Source organism: Bombyx mandarina, chromosome A1, assembly GCF_030267445.1.
Source record: "Bombyx mandarina strain Sakado chromosome A1, ASM3026744v2".
In the NCBI taxonomy this organism is placed as follows: Eukaryota; Metazoa; Arthropoda; class Insecta; order Lepidoptera; family Bombycidae; genus Bombyx; species Bombyx mandarina.
Window position 1 is genome coordinate 10,683,895 of NC_143234.1, and position 23,554 is coordinate 10,707,448.

At 45.1% G+C, this 23,554-nt stretch overlaps 2 protein-coding genes and 1 pseudogene across 6 annotated transcripts in view; all 3 read right to left on the minus strand.

Moving 5' to 3' along the window:
• Positions 1-563, minus strand: part of LOC114244509 (dynein axonemal heavy chain 1) — a 58,715-nt gene extending 58,152 nt beyond the window's left edge. The window contains exon 1 of the mRNA XM_089739962.1: positions 176-563. Coding sequence (XP_089596088.1) covers positions 176-343 — 168 coding nt within the window. The 5' untranslated portion in view covers positions 344-563. The remainder of the gene's footprint in view (positions 1-175) is intronic.
• Positions 564-1,369: 806 nt separating this feature from the next.
• LOC114247395 (uncharacterized) lies at positions 1,370-2,687 on the minus strand (annotated as a pseudogene).
• Positions 2,688-6,898: 4,211 nt separating this feature from the next.
• The window catches only part of crm (cramped chromatin regulator), a 30,438-nt gene continuing 13,782 nt past the window's right edge, over positions 6,899-23,554 (minus strand). The window contains exons 3-25 of one of the 5 annotated variants that reach the window (XM_028176341.2): positions 22,382-22,565; positions 20,738-21,025; positions 17,818-18,021; positions 17,204-17,382; positions 16,693-16,867; positions 16,442-16,609; positions 15,750-16,108; positions 15,242-15,472; positions 13,923-14,175; positions 13,687-13,810; positions 12,770-12,854; positions 11,644-11,830; positions 11,082-11,172; positions 10,579-10,682; positions 10,131-10,271; positions 9,735-9,877; positions 9,455-9,514; positions 8,759-8,879; positions 8,410-8,497; positions 8,217-8,320; positions 7,996-8,133; positions 7,348-7,490; positions 6,899-7,238 (exon numbers count right to left, since the gene is read on the minus strand). In XM_028176341.2, the coding sequence (XP_028032142.2) occupies positions 7,098-7,238; positions 7,348-7,490; positions 7,996-8,133; positions 8,217-8,320; positions 8,410-8,497; positions 8,759-8,879; positions 9,455-9,514; positions 9,735-9,877; positions 10,131-10,271; positions 10,579-10,682; positions 11,082-11,172; positions 11,644-11,830; positions 12,770-12,854; positions 13,687-13,810; positions 13,923-14,175; positions 15,242-15,472; positions 15,750-16,108; positions 16,442-16,609; positions 16,693-16,867; positions 17,204-17,382; positions 17,818-18,021; positions 20,738-21,025; positions 22,382-22,565 (3,711 nt within the window). In that variant the 3' untranslated portion in view covers positions 6,899-7,097. Of the gene's footprint in view, positions 7,239-7,347; positions 7,491-7,995; positions 8,134-8,216; positions 8,321-8,409; positions 8,498-8,758; positions 8,880-9,454; positions 9,515-9,734; positions 9,878-10,130; positions 10,272-10,578; positions 10,683-11,081; positions 11,173-11,643; positions 11,831-12,769; positions 12,855-13,686; positions 13,811-13,922; positions 14,176-15,241; positions 15,473-15,749; positions 16,109-16,441; positions 16,610-16,692; positions 16,868-17,203; positions 17,383-17,817; positions 18,022-20,737; positions 21,026-22,381; positions 22,566-23,554 lie in introns of those variants that run through there. The other 4 variants (XM_028176345.2, XM_028176342.2, XR_016325704.1 and 1 more) reach the window with 4 other exon arrangements.

Genomic DNA, 23,554 nt, shown 5'->3' on the forward strand with positions numbered 1-23,554 from the left:
TCGACTAAGCAGTTTGATTGATGCATCAAAAACTAAGTCTTGGCCTAAACGTAAACTATAGCTACTCCAGTACTGCGTAAATTTGATGCGGTTTGAAAAGTTATCGTCCAGAGCTTATCTCAGACTTCGCTGAAAGGAAGAATGGTAGGATTCGTGAGATTGGAAGTATGTAAACCTGTAAGATCATCTTCATTCTCTTCTTAACGCATATATCTTTATTTGGATCGTCTTTTGTCATATCGGACACGAGCTCCGAGTAGTATCCTCTCTTCGGGATCGCATTTCTGCTTGTGTTATCATAAATTACATCAAACTTTCGTAATTTCTTCTTCTTACTATACATAATTTCTGAATATTACATTCAATTCAATTTGTAATTGCGTATTGCGTTTTAATTATTTCCGAAAACGTCAAAAGGCTAGACGTTCTGGAATCAAAAGGAATATTGCGCAAAGAGAATTTAATACATGAGAATTACATTGTCATTAGTGAAAGTTAGTATACTTTCTCTAAATAAAAACTTATGCTCTGAGTCAGTCTTTTTTGTGGGCTAGGGGCCAAATCTCTTACGAGGACCCTGCGCCTGAGGTGCGCGCAGGATGTGGGACTGGACGATCAGCAGATGCTGGGAGCGGACCGCGGGCCCAAGGATGGCATTTAGGTGGTACACCAACCTGCGGGGTACCACCTGCCAATGGATCCAATCTAAATCCGCCATAACTTTACTATAATCAAAATACAAATAGGTATATAACTATAAAATATAACAAATGTTCACGATTGACTTCCACGGTGAAGGAATAACACCGTGCAATAAAAATCAAACCCGCAAAATTATAATTTGCGTAATTATTGGTGGTAGGACCTCTTGTGAGTCCGCACGGGTAGGTACCACCGCCCCGCCTATTTCTGCCGTGAAGCAGTAATGCGTTTCGGTTTGAAGGGTGGGGCAGCCGTTGTGACTATACTGAGACCTTAGAACTATATCTCAAGGTGTGTGGCGCATTTACGTTGTAGATGTCTATGGGCTCCAGTAACCACTTAAAACCAGGTGGGCTGTGAGCTCGTCCACACACCTAAGCAATAAAAAAAAAAAAAATGGCTTTTCATAAAGACTTCGTCTCACGAAAGAAGTCTCGCAGACGCGGCGCTGCGAGCATGCGATGAAATGCTACCAGCGTTTGCTATTGAATTCCGAAAAATCCCCTGTCGAATATATTAAGTGTATAATCTATGATCCCCTGGTTAGAGGACGGAGTGCTAGTGACAGGTAGTAAATAAAATTGAACAATTCGCTATTTTATGTATATGTACATACATAACAGAAAGAAAGCACTGTAAATAAAATATAATTTTAATTATATTTTAACTATATTTTAACAACATAATTATGGTCACCGATCGGGTTTATTCCAGACATACAACAGTCACTACCTGAATCATAGTCCCATATTACTTTCGTCATCCGACTCTGTTTCACTATCACTTGCTGTTGGTATAATGATCCGGTCCATTTCTTCATCCATCAGTCCATCATTCCTAAAATATTCATCCTCTAAATGCTCCACATGTTTGCACTGAACAAACCAATCTTCTGGAGTCACGCTAGTAAACGCTTCTTCCGTCAATTTTAAAATTTTTTTCGGATCCTGATCAACATTTTTCTCAGCCGCGTCTTTTTACAAGACTCCATATTTTTTCAATTGGATTAAGATCGCAGTGATATGGTGGTAGTCTCAGAATTTCATGGTTGTAGCTTTTTAAAAGTTCATCTACGGCATAAGTTGGTTGTCCTTTATTTTGTTTAATTAAATCAAACAATACGGCTTTCGTCCAGGTCAGTTCAAAATTAATATTTTTTTCAAGCAACCACTGTTGCATTTCACTTTTTAAATTTGCCATTGTTGGCGCTTTGTTTAGCTGTGTGCAGTGGTATGGTGCATTGTCCATAACCACAAGTGACTTTTCAGGCAAATTTGGGATTACCTTTTCAGTTATCCACTTTAGAAAATTATCGGAGTTCATATCGTCATGATAATCTGATGACTTTGACTGGGATTTAAAAATTAATAGAGCATTCTCAACAAAACCATTTTCAGATCCAGCATGAGCAATTATCCACCTACTCCCAACGTACTCGGTAGTGAATAGCCCTGGCACTTCTGCACTTTGCCAACAACTTTTGGCATGATATGTATTATGGATATAGGTTTCATCCAAGAGCACCACGGGTCTTTTCTCTACGGTTCGATTTTTTTCTTATCTTTTCTATGTATCTAGCGCGCCAAGCAGTTATATCGTACCGTTCCATTAATAGCTTCCTTTTTGACTGGCATCGTTTGTATTTAAAACCAATAATTTGCAGTATTCTATGTAGCGTGGCGCGGCTTCCTTCAAACCCAATGTCTTCTTTTAACACTGCGAGTAATTTATTTAAAGTAGGAAGTTCTTTTTTTACCGTATAAAACTGGTGAATTTTATGGCGAATAGCACATAGATCGAATCCATCCAAATAAATTTTTTTTGCACGTGGGCGACTCTTCCCTGGTGTGACAATCCTTTTCGAAGTACTAGCCGCTCCTTTTCTTTCTTGTGTTATCCTCGAAACTGTTTTCTCAGACACACCTGGAATTTTTTTAATAGATATAAAACAAAATAGGCACTTCAGAATTTTCAATAGTGTTGATAAACTTTAATGAAATGTTTAAATCTTAAACAATAATAAAATACTTTAATCTAACAATAGGTACGAAACCATAAAAAAGTTCCAAATAAAATGGTAAAAATCACATAACTGGTATCCCCAACTAAGTACCTGTCATGACGGCTACTCTCTTACGAACATTGTTTATTGGTATCAAAACCCCCTGATTCTTCTGTTCTGCTTCACAAAACTCCTTCACCTTCAATATTATTTCTCGACCAGCACTTTTTACAACTTTAGGCATCGTAAATAATAGTTTAAATACGACAAATGAATAAAAAACACAATGGAAACGAACACAACAACAACACTTGACAGCACCTGATACCGACAAACATGGCCGACCTGTCATATTAGTTCCATTTACCGCCGTGAGACTTCTTTCGTGAGACGAAGTCTAAGCCATGTTCGCCAACTAAACAAGACAAATGTGCCGAGTAAGGAAATAATTTTATTCACAAAACATTAAACTACACTACTTAATCTACTATTAACATGGAGAATGCCCTTAAAAATTTATATAAATACTAGCTGACCCGGCAAACGTTGTGTTGCCTTAAATAAGATTTCTAGGGAAATTCTACTGAGAAAAAAAAACCTCACTTAACCACATAATACCTCATTATAAACAAAAAAAATATCCAAAAAATAAAAAATAAATATTTGGGGTAGACCACCCTTTTCACTTAGGGGTATGAAAAATAGATAGTAGCCGATTCTCAGACCTACTGAACATACTATTGATACACAAATAAAACCAATAAAACATGGCTGAAAAATGTATAGTATTGTATAGCTCACAAATATATTAAGTGTATAATCTATGATGTATAGTGAGTAAGTAAGACAGGAGACCGGCTTCGTTCTCATCCCTACTACGTGATGTTTGCTGGATGAGTGGTGACACCTGGCGGGGATAGCTGATCGATTGATAGTTGATCAGTAGTCGACGGGCGAGGGCGGGAGACCAAATTCAATTTTAAAAAAATCATAATTAAAGGAACTTGAAATTATAAACTCTGAATAAGAATTTATCGTACTACAATTATAATATTTGATTGCCATCTTGCAACCTTATTGCGGATCTGTGCATAGAATAAAAAAAATATTAATCGGGATGGAAAAATAGGGGTTGATCGTATAAGAGTGAAAATTGAGAGTAATATGATTTTTTTAATTTTAAGTCATGACAAAACAAAATAAAAAACTTGCCAAAAAAATTAAAGTTTATAATTAACAAATAAAAAATAGGGGTTGATCATAGAGGGATGAAAAATTGAGAGTAACATCAGATTTTTTATTTTAATTCATGACAAAATAAAAATAAAAATGAAAATCTTGCCAAAAAAATTAAAGTTTATAATTAACAAATAAAAATAGGGGTTGATCGTAGAGGGGTGAAAATTTCAGAGTAATATGAATTTTTTTATTCTACGTCATGACAAAATGAAAACAAAATTCTCGCAAAAAAATTTAAAGTTTTTAATTAGCAAATAAAAAATAAGGGTTGATCGTAGAAGGGTGAAAATTTAGGGTTGTATGTATTTTTGTATGCTGTATCATAAAAAAATAAAAACAAAAATTTTCGTCTAAAAAATAACAAATTAAATTTAGGGGTGGACCACCCTTAACATTTAGGGGGATGAAAAATAGATGTTGTTCGATTCTCAACCCTGACCGATATGCACGCTAAGATTCACGAAAATCCGTCGAGCCGTTTCGGAGGAGTATGGCAACGAAAACTGTGACACGAGAATTTTATATATTAGATAAATATGATCATTCCAAATAATTATAAAAAAATGATATGTTCATGTTCGTGTCGTGGTTACTATGTCTTCAATATTTGAATTAAGTTATTTTGGACGTCTGGGAAACATTGCTAGCAACGTAACTATCTAGGGCAGGGGCTCCTAAACTTATTTTGTATACTGCCCACTTTGAGAATAAATTGTTTTTAGCGCCCCCATTTTTTCACGTACTTAAAAACCACTATAGCGAGAGCTCAGTCAGTGTCTAAAAGTATTTCTAGATGAAATAAGAAATCGCCTCCCAAGCCTCTACACAACGCTTCCATTTTTTCTGGGGCTCTTACCGTGCCCCTTTAGGCCTGTAGCGACCACTAGCGTAGTGGGAAAGGCTGATCTAGGGTAATATTGTACGGATACTTTTGAAAGTCATATAACTATCAGAGGAACGACTACACTTGCCAATAAATATAAATTGAATAACTTTCCATTCGGAGCATCTAAGTCTATGCGGAGGATTTCGTTAGTAATAATATATCAGATAACGGCTAGAAAAAAAACATTTATTATTGGACACATGCAACTATTACAAATCATGAAATTTAAGCATCAACTACTGTATTTATTTTCACTGTCGAACTTCGGTCTCCAGTCTGCTCAGACTGTCTCGTGAGAAGCTGCACGTGCGCCACACGGTGATGGCGGCTAGATACCCTCACTGGAGTGTCTACGATAATTGTACTAAGTTTCATCACAATTGGACGTACGGCCTGGCAATGCATAGAGAACAAACAAACACGCATTTTTGAGGGTAGTGAGTTTATTTCTATACACATAAAGGAACAATTTAAGATGATTATTCCATCCTTGGTACAGTCGGTGGTCTAGTGCTGCCGCGGCGCCGTGGGCACGTCACGGCGGCGCGTGGCGCGGCGGGGGTCGGCGGTCGGACTTGTTGTGCGTTCTGCGCATTACTCTCTTCTTGCTTTTATTGTCTACTTAGCTTTTGTCTTCGCGGGGTACAGCCTGAGAGGGTTTGCTAACGCTTTCCCTAACAAGAGCGCAAGGTCCGGTGAGATACTCAGTGGGTTAAGTTGCACGTTGAACTCACTCGGAGTGCCTAATAGCGCCAAGATCGAGTCGAGAGGATCCGAAATGTCGTGTTTAGGGCGACGGCGCCGCGGTCCCGGCCACGATAAGGCAGCTAGCGCAGTGTCGTGCCGCCTTCTTGATAAAACATCCTGGCGCTGTCTTCAGATACTTAACGGTTCTAATTGAGCATGAAGATCTACGTCGGTCCCGGACCGCGACGCCCACCGGCTGTCCCCCAGGACGGGAGGTGTCGGGGGGGAACACTACACCTCCATAGGTCACGATCATACGTGTGCAAGTGTGGTTGGTAGTTCCTGCTCCAATTATGTGTTCCAGTTTTTTAAATTATAAGGGAAAACAAAATGAAGCAAGAAATCATAACCAGTGTTTCTTGAACTAGATTCTGGCACCAGTGAGTACATCGGGTGCTGGGGGGGTCGTGGTTTGTCGGCACATTTTTAGTAGCCTTTAACAATCTTAAGACAAAAGTTTTTATTAATATATGACCCAACTGCTTTTTTTCCGGGCCGGGTCCGAGCCTCCTGCGGGGTCCTCGCGTCTAGGAGGTGCGCGGGGTGCATGGGACTGATCCGCGACTGCAGACCGCGTGTCCAGATATTTCTAGGGCCCTACCGCATTAAATGGCTCTCCTACACTCTCACTCCCGGAGACCGATCTCGGTCCCGGGTCAGGACCCGGTCAGAGTATCGGGGAAATGGCCCACCTGCTAGTTTCATATTGAGGGCTTTTCCAAAAAAAATTTTTTGTTGTTGCTTAGATTTGTGGATGAGCTCACGACCCACCTGGTTTTAAGTGGTTACCGGAGCCCATAGACATCTACAACGTAAATACTCCATCCACCTTGAGATATGTGCTAAGGTCTCAAGTAGTTACAAAGGCTACCCCATCATTCAAACCGAAACGCATTACTGCTTCACGGCAGAAATAGGCAGGGTGGTGGTACCTACCCGTGCGGACTCACAAGAGGTCCTACCACCAGTAATTACGCAAATTATAATTTTTCGGGTTTTATTTTTTATCACACGATGTTATTCCTTCACCGTGGAAGTCAATCGTGAACATTTGTTGAGTACGTATTTCATTAGAATAATTGGTACCCGCCTGGGATTCGAACACCGGTGCGTCGCTCGATGTACTTAGTGTATGCAGTTGTAAGAGAATGATACAACCCGAGCGTCCGGTCCCCGCGCAGCGCCGGGGCAGGCCGGGGCAGGCCGGGGCAGGCCGGGGCAGGCCGGGGCTCGGGTTGTCATTACTAGAGGGAACAAACAACATTGGCGCATGTTTCGGCGCCGACACGTCGCAGTCGTCGCAATTAATTGTTTCTTTCAACTTGTGCTCTTTGTTGTTTGACATTTAATTAAAATTGTGCACCTCAGAGTTACATACACAATTAGAATATTTGTTGTGATTTAATACATCAATATTTACACTATTTCATAAGTCATTTTAAAACTAAATTTTTGTTTCTCGTCCCTGCAGCAGTGAGCGGGGGACCCATGTGAGGTCCGGGGCGCCGAAAGGTGGGGGCCTCACTTGAGGTCGGCGGGGCGCGGTGCGTCGCGGCCGTCGAGTCCGGGGGCGAGAGCGTTGACCTCGGCGGCGAGGTCGGCGAACTTGGCCACGTAGTCCACGCTGGACTCCGCCATCAGGGAGTGCAGCTGCGAGTCCACCTGCGCACAGAGAGTACAGCGTACAGGCGCTCAGGGACCCCACTGGACCCCGAGGGACGTGCCCTAGTGGACGTGACATTCAGTTGTAAAATAGAGTCTGCGCACAAACCGCTAGTTCCGGTGGTCTGTTCCCGTCAAGGTGTCCCAGGAAGCTGCTGAGTGAGAAGTCGTGGACGGAGCCCTCCAGCCAGCCCTCCGCCTCCCGCAGCAGCCGGGACGGGGAGAGGGACATCGACTCCGACGGGAGGAAGCCTGCGTCCATATTGTTCACAATAAGTCAGTGAGCGGCGGCTGCGGCCGGGGGGCAGCGGCGCGAGAGAATTATTTGGTGAACTTCAAAGTTTTAGTTGTATTACAAGAATAGATAAACTGGTGTTGTGGTTCATTGTTTTTTTTCCTCCACCCTGAGTGCGCGGTGTCCGGGGGGAGTCTACGCGAATAGCGACTCAAAAAAGGTTGTCCGGGAGGCGAACAAGTTTGGGTGACCATACTATGATAACCAGCCTCTACACTTGGACCGCTAGCTGGCCCTCAGTGGTCTCAACTATTTCGGCCAAATGGTGATAGTTTCTCATTAGTTAAACTGATGTTTTTAAACAAGAACAAAAGGTTGTCGGGCGAGTGCAGCGCTGTGGTCGGAACGTTTGTGGAGCTGGACGACGGCAGCTATGATGATGGAAACCTTCTTCAAGCTGTAACGAGGAAACTGCACAAAACTGAGCGATTGCACCCCGAGCACGTGACGTCAGCAACTCACTCCCGAGGTCGGCGTCACGCTTCTGGTCGGCGCCGGCGGGCTGCCCCTCGTCCTCGCCGGGGGGCTCCTCCGGGGGGCAGGTCGAGGGTTCACTGACGCTTTCAGTCTCCTCTTTCTTCACGTTAACTTCGTCAGATTCTGGAAGTAAAAATTATAAAAAAAATAACATTTGAAAAATCGATCAGCCATCAGATGCGGCGATGTGCAATGAGCAGCAGTACCGTCCCTGCGCTCGGCGGGGGCGGCGGTGAGGGGGATCCTGCGGCCGCCGTCGTGCACGTAGAACTGCCCCTCCGACTCGCTCAGCACGTAGAACTGCGGCCCGCTGCAACAGAGCTCGCAGTTACAATACGATCTGCCCCTCTATCAACCCTCAAACTTCTACTAATTAATGTGAAATTGAAGAACACGTACTCCCGCGCGGTGCCGGCGGCGGGGGGCCGCGGGAGCAGCTTGGGGGGCGCCGGGGCCGGGCTCGGGGACACTTTCGCCGGGTTCAGATCTGTGTACAAAATAGTTTCCGCGTGAGAATGATATCACAACGCGCCGGCCACCGTGCCGAGTGGTCCCCGGGCACCGCGCACTGTCGGCGGCGGCCGTGACGTCACGAGCGCGTAGCCTTGTGTCAATGGGTTCGCAGAGAACATAAAATTTATTATTTATTAGAAGGAGCCTGTGTAAAGAAATGGTTCAGGTCATTTCAAGCACGGTGGTGGCCGCGCGGTGCTAGTCACACAGTGGCCCAGTGCAGAGCAGTGCTTACCTGTGTGCGACGGCAGCTTCGGCAGCAACGGTAGGAGCCGCTGCACCACGACCCGCTTGTTGGGGGCAGGAGTGCGGCGCCGCCAGGGGGGCAGGCCCTCCAGTGACAAGGGAGGAGGAGCCTACATTTAATATTATACTTGTAAAGTTTGTCTCGTACACAGCTTGGTTTGTGTTTGCAAAACTGAACGGCGTTCGTACTGAAACCAGTCTCGTGGTCGCGTGACACTCGAGGGGAAGCACCTCCCTGTTCGCCTCGGGGCACCCACGATTGTTAGGGGCGAGCGCCAGCCTACGTTCCCGGTGCTGGCATTTACGCATTAGAGGCACATAAGGGTAGACCAGGTCGATTCAACAGGTTTAATAATGAATACGTAACAAACAAATAGTTACTACTTTTGTTTTATAGCGTGAGATAATTAAGTGAAATAATGAGGCGATAAATGAGAAGGTGATGTAGAGAGCAATACCGGGTTGCGAGGCGCCTCCCTCCCCGCCCGGGGACGCACCCAGGGACGGCCTCGAGCGGCACCCTTACATTAACAGCCGCGCGCCGCTCGTGTTTATTTCAAAATAAATATAACGTCACTTTCGTCGCGAACATTGGACAGCAGCTAGTGAATGTGATGAAGTGTTTAATGGGCAGCTCCCAGCAGCGCGGGGGGACGGTGGAAGGGTCTAGTGAAGGGACAGTTACCTCGGAGTCCGGTCGCGGCGCGATGGGCACGGGGCGGCGGGGGCTCGCGGGGGGGGCCGGCTGAAACAGCGGGGGGCACGCGTTACTGCACGCACTCGCGGGTGACGCCAGCCACTCACATACTCGTCGGGATGCGAGCTAGGCTAAGATTTTTCTTTCATGGGCATATCGATGTCAAAAATTTATATCTATTGAGAATTTAGGATAACAATAAATTAGAAAGGTTTGCGTGGGGGTCGCTCTCGGGACGGAGCCGTGGACCTGGTGAGACACTACAAACCGCTAATTCCGGTGGTCTGTTCCCGTCGAGGTGCCCGAGAAAGCTGCTGAGCGAGAAGTCATGGACGGAACTCTCCAGCCAGCCCTCCGCCTCCCGCAGCAGCCGGGACGGGGAGAGGGACATCGACTCCGACGGAAGCAAACCTGCATCACATCACAGTACAGTCTGGAGCGGGGCGGCGTGCTAAGTCGCTAGAACACATGTATCTAATTACATACATATAGGTACATATTGCCATATCTTAAAACACTAATCGGTTATCTTAGATGTTCAACAATCAAGCGTTTAGCTGTGACGGGCCTTCGTACTCTACATATCTACAAAACAATATCCAAGAATCCTATTCCAAGAGTATCTCTGTCCGGGCGGCGTGCTGCGGCCCGTTAGTCCACTCACTCTCCATACTGGCTTCAAGTTTCTGGTCCCCGGCGCCGGAGTCCCGTTCATCTTCAGCGGTGCTCGCCTGAGGGCAGGCAGAAGGCTCCGTAGCTTCCTCAGAATTCATTGACTCAGTGCTTAAGCCATTTTCATCATATTCTGAAAATTAAAACACATGTCTGATTGGACAGACCCTCTGGAGACAGAGAAAGGGCGGTGCTTATTGCTTGGGAATGCGAGTTGTTGACCCTCGCGGACCGTTACCCCAGTCCTGGTTGCTGTAACGAGATAAGAAAGCCGTTATCTCGGTGCAACTGAAACTTCAACCTCAAGCTGCTTTTTCAAGCCCCTCGTCAGAAGGAAAGTACCCCGTGTGAAGCAAAGAACTCCAAGGCTGGACATTATTCGGAGAGCCGCCGCGCGACCGGAGGCACATATCCGGCTACCAAGGAGGAGTCGTATCTACCATCTTTGTTGTTGCAGTCGGCGGCGGTGAGGGGGATCCTGCGGCCGCCGTCGTGCACGTAGAACTGCCCCTCCGACTCGCTCAGCACGTAGAACTGCGGCCCGCTGCAACAGAGGGACGGGGCTACTCTCTAGGATGTACTAAAGACAGAAGGGGTGGTCCCCGATATTGCTGGAGGCGTGTCGAAGACAGGGCAGGGCGGCGGAAATAAGAAACTCCAAATTAAACCTTAACAGTAGTTTTGTGTGTTCACTCGACCCCTGTCTCGTGCCGCTGAACCTTCAGAAAATGATTTGCTGTAGCCCAGCCACCAGCACGCCGCGGCGGGTACCGATCGTTCAGGTATAATACATACTTAGCTCATGCTCACGAATGATATCGTGTTTTAAAGATCAAATCAGCAAAAAATATGTATTTACGTAACAACCGGCAACGGGCCGCGTGTGAGTCCACTGGTCTGATCCCCCCGGGCACACACATATGCACATACAAGTCATTCTTACTTAGTTTTTTGTTCGGCGAGGACGGGAGGCTTCGGCAGGATCTTGGGGGCCGCCGCGGCAGGGCCCGGCACCATCTCCACCGGGATCAGATCTGTGCGCAATGCGTGTTTGTACTTAGGGAGAAGTGCCCTTATGTTGACTTACTACAATCCAATTACTCCAACCGACTGACAGGCGGGAGGTCGCTCGGCAGTGCGGGCAGTATAAGTGCTGCTGCTCACAAATCCACTGTTCATAGTTTAACGAAATATAGTCCAATAATTCAATCTGGTGCTCATGTAACAAATAGAGGAAGAAGGAACATGCGCGTCTCCACATCCTCTTGACGTATGAGAAGTGTGGGCGAAAGACTCCAAAGTTCGCCCGGTTCATGCCGGATGGCCGGGAACAGCCGGGGACCGCAGGGTTCCGCGGGGTCCCGATGCTACAGTAACTCTAGTAAGATGATATTTCAGTCAAATCTTCAAACACCACAATATTCTTCGTCAATAGTCCTTCCCGCTTTCGTTTAATTCTTGTGGTTTGATGTTGGATGCTAAAATAAAAGTATTTCGGTGGTTACCGGTATGCTGCGGCAGTTTAGGCAGTAGTGGCAGGAGCCGCTGCACCACGACCCGCTTGTTGGCGGCGGGAGGTCGGCGCCGCCACAGGGGCACGCCCTCCTGCGACGCGGGGCGGGCGGGGGGCGGGACGGGAGAGGGAGCGGGGGGGCGGAACACGGGGCCGGGGGGCGCGCGGGGTGGAGGTTTCTGTAATTACAACACAACACTTCACATCATTAGTCCAGGGGACTGTGAGAACAAAAACAAACGTTTGTCTTAGCTTTAACTGTAGCATTAGGAAATATGAATATTGTTATTTAATTAAATCATGAATTCAATGTTCAGTTTTTTTTCAATCAAACGATCACGTCTACTGGCAGAGCAGTCAACGGCCCCCTGCGCGTGGTGATACAAAGCGCTCAAATCTGATGGGCCGTGAGTGCGTCTGTCCGAGGTCAGCAAGTCACACGACATACCAGAAGGCTAACTCCTTACAACAAATGACAACATACAATCATATCAATAATATGGATTTTTTTGTCTTAAGAAATAATATGTACAGAATAGTAGGGCATGAAGTATATCCACATTTGATATAGTTTAATTACCGTAGATTGGGCAAATCCAACACAAATTCTCAATGGTTTTTTTACGGTAATACCAATAAAATTGAGATTCAAATTGTTCCGGAGGCTTAAATTTTTATATACCATGCGTTATTATACATAGTTCATTACAAAATATACACAACAAAACTGAAAAAACTAGCTTGACCCGATTCACCTTGGCTTTCGGGTGAATCAGGTTACATATGGGGACAATAATTTTTCGATAGGGCTGGCACTATTTAGTTGTTAGGTAAGTAGGTACCTAACTTTAGGTAATTAACTTTTAAATATCTTTAATGAGTTACAAAACTTTGATGACTAAATTAAACTATTTAATATTCTTAAGCAATAAATAAAAGTCATTTTCAGTTCAACAAAGTTAAATCTAACAACTCAACAAAAGTATTGTGACATCTCTGATTTGTCCCAATTCTAACTCTAGTCTCTATTCCCCCCAATCTGCTGTATGTTTTTACAGAATGAAGTAGTTGTATGTTGTAGAGTGGTTGATGAGCGACAGAGCAAGTGGCGGCAGTACCGGCGCGGGGGGGCGGCAGCGGCAGGCGGCGGCGGGCGGGGGCGGCACGGCGGGGTTGCCGGCCATCGACAGCAGACGCTTCAGCCTGCGCACAACAACACCCAGCGTGTACATCGGGGCAGCACGCGTCGGCTAGTACAATACTCTATTAGACCATACACGTTGCCGAACATGTCTTCTCAAAGCCATAATAAGTTTATAATTTTTGAAGTGAAACTTCTATTGCGACTTCCAACAAGGTTGCGTTAAGCGTTTAACGCTTCTGAGGAGGGGGTATGAAAGAGACGGAGCGAGAGTGAATGCGTGGCACTCGAGCGCACGCGTGCAGTGTACCTGTTACAGGCCGGCGCAAGCGTTAGCAACTAGTAGCGTCCAATATTTTAATAAAGTATTTAAATATATATCTTTATTTTTATATCTATAATTTAAAATATGTATATATAATATAAATGTTGAAGATGTCACAACATTCCCTATTACAAGAGCAATCTAATTTAAAGATGAAACAATTTAGAAAACCACAACACTAGGCATCGAAAAGAAGCTTCACTTCATTCACGTGCAAGTTGGTGCACGCGCACCGCTTTTTTAATTAGACAAACTTTGGGAGTTTAAACGACAAAGGAAGATCTTCCACCGAGCGGGTGATATTGGCTCGATAAACAGACTGTCCGAATGTTGTTGTTCGGAACTTGTATATATGCGCTTTATCTTGAAAATGTCGTAAGCGAGATTCACGCATCTGTCAAATATCTTGCGTTGTATGATGGCTACCCGCCTCAAAACTATAAATAGGTTACGATGAATAATTAAATACGTCAAGATAGAAAAGCATAGTCTGTATAAAGAAGACAGAGGAATTAACGTAGAGATCTAGCGCCTCAGTCCCAAGGAGGAGGAGGAAGATGGATGCAAACCTCTCGCTGAGCAGCGCAAACCCATTCTGAGAAGCGGAGGCGGCCGGCGTCGGGCGGTTGAGAAGCTTGGAGACCAGTTTCAAAGATCCACTCCATTTATGCTCCGGAGACAAGGTCTGCTCGCCTGGGGAGTGAACACTCCCTTCAATACTCTTGATACTAATTTAATTATTTTTTTTGCTAGAGGAGCACACTGCACAGCAGCACGGCACCTGGCTCTCTGCGCCCGAACGTACCTTTTCTCTCGTCTCCAGAAGCGCCGTCGTTGCTGTCTTGACTATACGTGTTCTTTGGTGAAAATATATCATTGTCACTCTCTCTTTTCCCTTCATCTTCCACAGAGCTATCGCCTTTGTCCGGTGTCCTGTCCTTCCTGTCCGCGCACGGCGCTTCAGGCTTGTCTTTCTTCTCTATGCTGGGGGGCCCGGGCAGGGGGGGCGTGGGCACCGCCCACCAGTAGTCCAGCTCTATTTTCGATCGGGAACCGAACTGGAAGTTGTTAATTAATATTAATGGCCAGACATTGCTCACTCTACTTAACGGAAACATGTCGATTCCACCACCACATTTCGTACGCTTAGGATACTATACCAGAAGCCTTCCTCTCGCAGCGTTAACAACAGCGGTATTGACTCGATCAGACAAATGACTTACGAACAAATAGAAGATCAAACAAATTATTTCATTTGATCTTAAGTGATCTTGCATATTATATTAAATTACTAATACAGAAGTTAGTGTGTCACGAGGGCGCGGTCGTGCTTCCCGGGTGTCGGGGGGCGGCGGATGTTAGCTCGGTTACATTAAAGAGACATACTGATTGTTGACGAACATACTGTCTAGCACAGTGCGTCGGTACACTGCACCCTGCGTATTGCCGTAGCTAACTAATCCGTTATAGGTCGAGCTTTGGCCTCGGCGGGGTGCTGTCCGGGGGCCCCGCTGAGCAGAGGACAGCGGCTGCTAGTGAGGTCACCGGCCCTTGTGATCGATTTTTAATAACGGTACTGAATCAATCGACTATTTTTGGCCCCTTATGATTATTAAATGTCCTATAGGTACATTGTGCTTTAATTATCAAATCTACTCTATTGTGACCAAGATGGCTGCTGAGCTGGCCGGTGAGCACATCGTGCTGGAGTCCGCCCCGCAAGCGCAGCATGTTTTGACCACTGTAGTGACGTGATGAGTGGCGATGATTGCTTTTTTTTTTATTGCTTAGATGGGTGGACGAGCTCACAGCCCACCTGGTGTTAAGTGGTTACTGGAGCCCATAGACATATACAACATAAATGCGCCACCCACCTTGAGATAAGTTCTAAGGTCTCAGCATAGTTACAACGGCTGCCCCACCTTTCAAACCGAAACGCATTACTGCTTCACGGCTGAAATAGGCAGGGTGGTGGTACCTATCCGCGCGGACTCACAAGTGGTCCTACCACCAGTACTAACTGAACTGTGGCGGCTGGAACATGGACTGCACTACGGATAACTTACGACGTTTCTGTAGGATAATAAAAGGGCCTTTCAGGAGTCTTTGTTAAACTCAACTTACCATTAAATAAAGATCCCCTATGGTCAAATCTCCGGCGTCGTGGATACTCCAGCCCCTCCGGATCTGCTTGAGGGCTGTGTCCACGTCTATCTGGGGCTTGATCTCTTCGTCTACCTTCATACCATCGTCTACCTTCAAAGTATCGTCCTTGAGTCCGGGGTCGTCATCCTTATCCATGACCAGCGTGTATATCGAGCCGCCTCGTTTCTTTTGTCTTACGCGGAATTTTACCTACATTTATTTTGAAGCATATTTAGTCTAGAATAATTTTAATTAGTTCACTAGCAAACCTTCTACCGTGAGCACCCATGAACCCAATTCATGTTAAGTACATACAACTTTCACAAAACAAGGCAGTACTCGGTCGCTCTGGCTCTGGACTGGACCAGACCGGTCCAGGGTGACCTTTTAACGAGATTTGAGAAGTCACCAGCTGAAGTCAGTGACCTGACGCCAACCCTGGGACTGCTGACATCCAGGGCCGGCGTGGAGGGCGCTGAGGGCTCACCTTGAGGTTGTTCAGCTTCTGCTCCTTTCTGTCGGCCCTCCCCGGGTCGCTGTCGTTGTCCGTGTCGCTCTTGTTGTACTTGTCGTCGTCCTCCAGCTCGGACAGGCTATCCTTCTCCCTCTCGGACATGTCCTTCTCCCGGTCCGCGTACTCCTCCGGCGCCTCCTTCTCGTCCTCGGTGCTGGGTTTCTCCTCGTCGTCGAGGTGGTGCCTGTAGGAGGCCATGAGCTCCACGCCGTCGATGGCGGTCTCGTCGATGTTGATCAGCTTCTCGTTGTCGTCCGTTTTGTATTTCTTGGTGTCGAGCTCCCTCTCCGTGGCGCTGTCCTTGCGGAGCCGCTTCGGCGTGCGGATCTTCGCTGTTAAACGTCAGCCAGGCTTTGCTAATTGTCTTACAAGTACAACACATGTGCACACGGATATCGGTTGTCCTAAATAAATGAACGAGTAGTGTATGTAGTAGTCAGATCTAAGGTTGCTGACTCAAACTGAATAACGGCCTGATGAGTGCAACGACCGCGGTTCGTGACGTCACGGGGCGCATCCTGCTGTCTGCATTACATACCAGTCAAGATGTTTCAAAACGATGCTGTAAATGATTACGTAACCTATTTCTTTTGTGTGTTCATTGAATTCTAAATATTTCCTGAAAATAAAATAATACGAATCTCTAAGGAGTCGTTCGCACAGACCTCCGACCCCGTCCTTGTCCCGGCGGAGTTTCCCCATCCTCTCGAGGTACGAAGAGAAGCAAATCTTCTGGCTGGACAGCTGTTCGCTGGGACTGACCACCGGGATGTGGATCTCCGCGTCAGGCCTGGGGCCCAGGTGCAGAGCCAGTTTTTTGACTTGCCGCTGTTCTGTAGCGAAGAGTGATTTATTTGAATGAACATACCAGTGAGAAATCGTGTTCGGAGCGTAGCTGATGAGTACAACATCTCACCGTGAACTATGACCCGATCCGTTTCCAAGCCGAGGTGGTGTCCGTCCTCCTCCTTCTCGTCGTCTTTGTCCTCGGGGCAGCCCTGTGTCAGGGCGGGGTACTCGTCTGTATCTCTGCACAATTCCTCTGAGCCCTTCGTGTCCGCGCTCTCGGAGACCCTGTGTTTGTAGCTGGTCTATCGGTCGCGTCAAGGATACAGAGAAATTATTTGGAAGTGTCTTTGATTTGATCATCTCGTCGGTCTCGTGATTACTGACCCTCAATACTGCACCCCGGATGCGAGTTTAATGTCCTGTCATAATAGTTGATTTAGACAGTTAGGGCGGGATGAAAACTCGTCTAATATATTACCAGTTCTCTAGTGTGTACAAAAACTAAAGTAATAAAGGTAGGTACGAGTATTAGTCAGTCTACTATTAATAGTACATCAATGAGGCCACGAACCCATGCGTGTGCTTCTGGTCCGACAGCTGTAGAGTTGAGTGTACGTGTAGGTTCGGTTAAAGGATACGGTTCCCTTCCAGCGCGCGTGCAGCGCCCGCAGCAGCGCGCGCAGGGAGACGCGCGGCGGCAGCGCCAGCGCCAGGCGCGGGTTGTGCGCGGCGGCCTGCACGCGCCCCCACGCGCCCGCGTCGCGCGCCCGCAGCGACACGCACGCGCGGCTGCACACGCGCGAGCTGCACGAGCGCTCTGCACACGGGCTCAGGGCTCACACGCCGCACACATCGCTCCAACCAACTCGCGCGTGTTCACCAATGTATGTATGTATGGATGTACATTATATGTCTATACAAAAGAGGTGAATTTCGATTCGATGTCCGCTGACTTAAGCGGTTACTGAGGCTCGTAGGTGCCACAAGCGAGTGCTTGTTTCCCCCATTAAACATTGGTAGCTCACGGGCTCAACCTAAGAGAATTGCTAAAACTAGCTCTAGCAAGAGCAGCTGAATTTACTACCGGATCGAAATCGCGACCCACTGAAAAGATCCGGCGAGAAACTCAGTGAGTAGACGAGTGCCAAGACATGAAGTTGAAGACTCAGTTGCATCAGAGTCGCAAGGTTTGCCGACCCTGAAGTCGCTGCGCACAAATATGACTTGTCCTGCCTGGTTTCGTGTGGCTCACCCGTAATGTGGTTGAGCGCGCGCAGTGCTGGGCACATGGGCGTGCGCACGCGCAGGGTGCGTCCGCGCGCGCGCACCGCCAGCCCGCCGCGCCGCACCAGCTCGTCCAGCCGCCCGCACGTCTTCTCGCTCACCGACACCAGCTTCTTGCGGAGCTCGCCGTAGTTGATCAACGCGTATAGCTCTTGCGCTACCTTCTTTACGTCTGAAAATTTTACGAGCACAACCTGAATGCCGATGTCCTGAAACTTAACTTTTTTTTATTTATCGCTTAGGTGGGTGGACGAGTTCACAGCCCACCTGGTGTTAAGTGGTTACTGGAGCCCATAGACATCTACAACGTAAATGCACCACCCACCTTGAGATATAAGTTCTAAGATCTCAGTATAGTTACAACGGCTGCACTACCCTTCAATAATAATAAGTAAGGCGTAAGAAATAAGTAAGGCGGTACCTACCCGCGTGGACTAACAAGAGGTTCTACCACCAGTAATTACGCAAATTATAATTTTGCGGGTTTGATTTTTATTACACGATGTTATTCCTTCACCGTGGAAGTCAATCGTGAACATTTGTTGAGTACGTATTTCAGCACAAAAATTGGTACCCGCCTGCGGGATTCGAACATCGGTGCATCGCTCAACACGAATGCACCGGACGTCTTATCCTTTAGGCCACGACGACTTGTGAAGAATCAATTGCATCGGTAGTAAGTCGCCCTCCCCTTGACTGTACAACGGGTTTTACAGCAAAAACACTTAAGACGCCGGTGCCCATCTTAACAGATTTTCAAGACACCCTTACTCCCCGACACTAGCATATGTACATAAACAAGGAATCAGAAAATAGAATAGCTATATTGCTAATTTAATTTATTGATGTAAATAAATTCGGCCCGGGCGTCCGTTGTTGTGTTGTTTCGTTTGTCTCAATCTGCACCCGGACAAATATAAAGTATCGACGTAAGAATGAAATAAGCCGTGAGACATGGCCGTCAGAATGTTTAGAGCATTAAATAAAATGACACACCAGCATGACTGTTTCAAAGTTAATTGTTATAATAAGTTGTTATTAATTTATTATAGCAATCAAAACGGACATTATAATAAATATTATGAATTTATTTATATTCCTACGTTATAGTGTCCTTCGGAACGACGCGACGTAGCACACGGCCGGTTTATGCGCAGCTTACTAACTTCCGCACGTTTGGTGTTATTGTCATATTTAATGACCGAGGGGAGCGGACCACCCACCTAAGGGTAAGCAACGATTACTCAAGCCCAGCTGCAGGCTACCGCAATCTACTCCTGATCAACTTTTTATTTATTGCATAGATGGCCGAGCTTACGGCCCACCTGATGTTAGGTGGTTACCTAAACCAATAAAACACACCGTGAATTTCACCGCCCACCTTAAAATCAAGATCGAAGTTTCAATTTTTTTTTATTGCTCTTGTAGGCAGAAGAACATACGGCCCACATTATGGTGAGTGGTTACCGTCGCCCGTGGACTTCAGCAATGCCAGGGGCAGAGTCAAGCCGCTGTCTACCAATCAGTTATATTGTAACGATGGTATCGAACTAAATTTGAAACCCAAGTTCCGCGTAAACAGCTAGGTTAGACTAATATAAATACATACATATATTATATACTCGTATGTATATGCAGTGTTGTTCTAATATGTACATTTTCGATATTTACAACTACCGTTTTTGTATTCTGTTAAGTTTCTACATGCAACTGACTAGTCTATCACTTATTATTATATAATAGATGGTTTTTTTTACAGGAGAAAATCACCGGATCGACACCCGCGCGGCAGGTGGAGTATGTGGGAGTTGAACCTCACTAAAAACTCCTGCCGCTTACAGCCGGCGCTCTACCCCGGACCGGGCCGGAGTCCAATCGGGGCCGATGAGACGGCGGGAAAGAGTCCACGCAGAGCATATTACATCCATGCCGTCGGACCCATATAAAATTTTTTTTTTATTGGTTAGATTGGTGGACGAGCTCACATCCCACCTGGTGTTAAGTGGTTACTAGAGCCCATAGACATCTACAACGTAAATGCGCCACCCTCCTTGAGATGTAAGTTCTAAGGTCTCAGTATAGTTACAACGGCTGCCCCACCTTTCAAACCGAAACGCATTACTGCTTCACGACTGAAATAGGCAGGGTGGTGGTACCTACCCGTGCGGACTCACAAAACGTCTTACCACCAGTAATGGTATGGTTTTGAACTTCCACAGTAAAAACTATTACGTAGGTACTATACGTATCGTTGGCAACCCGCTTCTGTCCGCTACTATGTGGATGACAACTGATGTTCATATAGCTATGTGCCTTTATAGTTGAATCTAGTTTTTAATATTTTCTTGTTATTATTCCCGACGTTTCGGATACTACACAAGTCCCTCGGTCGCGGACGACTGTTGCTATACATCAACATTTGAATATTACGACAATTACCTAATTTATTACGCTAATTTTATATAAAAAATATGTTGACTTTTACTTTCGACTCTTACTTTTACCGTAAAACTAATTGTGCGAAATTTAATAGAAAATACTGTACTGATACTATTCTTTTTTAATTATCTAAATCTATTTCTGCCGTGAAGCAGTAATGCGTTTCGGCTTGAAGGGTGGGGCAGCCGTTGTAACTATACTGAGACCTTAGAACTCTTATCTCCAGGAGGGTGGCGACATTTACTTTAAAAAAAAAACCGTTATATACAACATATATATTACGTTAACAGAACCGCCGCTTTGAATCATAAAAGCTAATGGCTGGTCTGATGAAAATCCAAAACATGATCAAATAATCTTGTTGCTATTTAAATTTGAATTTCGACTGGTGTTCAAAAAAAAAGTTCAGTATAAACCTGAAATATAGAAAAATGCTCAGAAAAACTTACTTTCATCAAAATGTACGTGCTTAGACAGTTTATGCCAGGTCCTGTAGTAGAAATGGCTGACTTGGGTCTTCGTCTTCATATTGGCCTCAGGCATTCCTTTCTTCTTTATTTTACCGCGGATGTACGCCGTGATCGCATCGAAATCCTTCCCGTACTCATTCAGGGCCTCGAAGAATAGATTCTTTTCGTCCGTGGACCACAGAGCCTTGGGCATGCGCTGTTTGACCGTCGGGAACTTTAAAACGTCCTTATCGTCCATTTTGTTTGGAGTGTCACATTCTGTTATGTCTGAGAAAAAAAAAAAAAAGACGTGTGGCACTCGGGAACTGCCGCGGTAAAGCTATTGCATAGCATTTTTTATCAACTTATGCTATTATAATCAGACAATGATAATTTAATATTAAAACAATAATAAAACAAGACCACGCTATATTAAACATTAAAAAGTTGTAAATGTATCTGGGCTCCAGTAACCACTTAACATCAGGTGGGCCGTGAGCTTGTTCACCCATATATGCAATAAAACAAACAAAAAAAAAGAAGTTATAAATGTATCTGGGCTCCAGTAACCACTTAACATCAGGTGGGCCGTGAGCTCGTTCACCCATCTATGCAATAAATCAAACAAATAAAAAAGTTGTAAATGTATCTGGGCTCCAGTAACCACTTAACATCAGGTGGGCCGTGAGCTCGTCCACCCATTTATGCAATAAAACAAACAAAAAAGTTCTAAATGTATCTGGGCTCCAGTAACCACTTGACATCAGGTGGGCCGTGAGCTCGTTCACCCATCTATGCAAATAAAAAAGTATAAATAGTAAATCAAGATGTCGGCTTATGCAAAAAAATCCAATCACAGGTACAAAATAAAAAAAAATCAAATAACTTAAACAAAAAAAAGAAATCAATAAAAGCAAAACCTTAACTGTCCCCTTCACACTCATAAGCTAGACCGCGCGAGAGAGAGATGGGCAGACTTTTCATGATGCGCATGCAGTGTGACGTCACGCCATGCGCTTATTCACAAACTACACAAGCGCAACGTGCGAATGTGTTGAGCGCGAGGTAAATGGTAGGCGGAGTGAGGGGTGTTAGGTTTTTTTCGTTACGGAATTTCATGATTCAGTCTCCACACTAAAGTCCCGCGATAGAAGCTATGCAATAGCTTAAAAATGTTCATACAAGGTTTACAGCTCTGCCCTCTTCAAGTTATTACTAGTAACTTGGCTAAAACTTCGTGAGTTGGTACAATCCAACAAGTGTTTATTAACTCGTTGACTGCCATGTAGATAGGTCACCGGTGCCCTACGCGGCGCACTGAAGACATGGAAGTCAAAGGGTTAATGAATGTAATTGTGCACAGCAGAGAGCAATCACAGAATTCCTCCGGACTCATATATTATAATCACAGAAATTATTTTAGACATACTATTATTTAACGTCCTTACCACGATTTTAAACCGCCGAATTGTCGGGAACTCATTAAATATTACTGTATATAATGTTATCATAGTAGTTATTGAACAAGATTCTTTGTTATTTATTTGTAACTGCCCTAACATATTTCTATAGAACAGTAATTAAATATCACAGACAACGACAATACTATGAGTGGTGACTATAGTTTTCAGCAATGGTACATACCATCGGAAGCGCCTTCCGATCTCTTGGCGACCCTCTTGTCTCCTTGCGGCTCGAGCTTTAGCTTCTTGATGACCCTTGCGCTGGTCCTCTGCTGCTGCTGTGTGGTCAACGATCCCAGCAGCTCCGTGCGCTCCGTGTCGGCTGGGCTCATCGACGGCGGAGACATGGGTGTCTCTTTCATCGCCTGCGACAACGTTATTTGATAATATGATTTTTAGATCATCTCATCAATGTCTCATCTATACTAATATATAAATCTACAGTGATTTTTATGGATGTTCCATTATAACTACTGAAACATGCATCCGATTGACTTGAAACTTGGTATCCATGTAGAAAATACATGTACTTAATGGATAGGCTAATATTTGTTGGACTCCCTACACCAGTTGCCGGGGCGTTAATGACGAGAATCTTTGTGGGGGTGATAAATAATAATGTTAATTTTAAATGTCCAGCGAAGCAGACGGGTACAGCTAGTGTGATTCTAATAATCATTGTTGTTCTCGCGACTTAGGAACATGATAGAAAACCGACCAACATCAATTGGAGCTGAGTTCCAATAGCAGTAGCTCTTGGTATTAGTATTCCTGGTTGTCTATAAGGATTTAATACTAGAAACGATTTCATTTAGATGACTGTTTTATCAGCATAGGTAGTAGGTAAATGAGCAAACGGTCCAGCTGATGATAAGCAACCACCAGCCAGCAAGCAATGTCAAGGGTACAACCAAGCCCTTATATAATTGCGAAAAAAACACCACATGTAAACTTTCAGATATTGTGCACTATAAAGATCTAATGACTACACCGAGTGCATAGTTACTGTGTAATTTACTTGTACAATTTTAATAGTGTCGTGTAAAATAAGTAAATGTAGTAAGCTGAACTAAAATTAAAATAATTATTCTTTATCGTGTAATGTAAAAAAACTCGCACTAAGCACACTGATCACTAGAGCATTTAAACCTTAACGTATTCTGAACAAGTGTTAGATAATTCATTCCCATTTAATATACTCGTAAACATAACTAAGTTGTATAATAAAATCTGAGTTTCGATATTTAGTTGCATTGTTACCACTCAGTAAGATTATCGTTATAACTAGTAATGAGCCTTATTGCTTAATACACAGAATGTTCAAATATCTTGATAAGAACGCGATGATGCCACT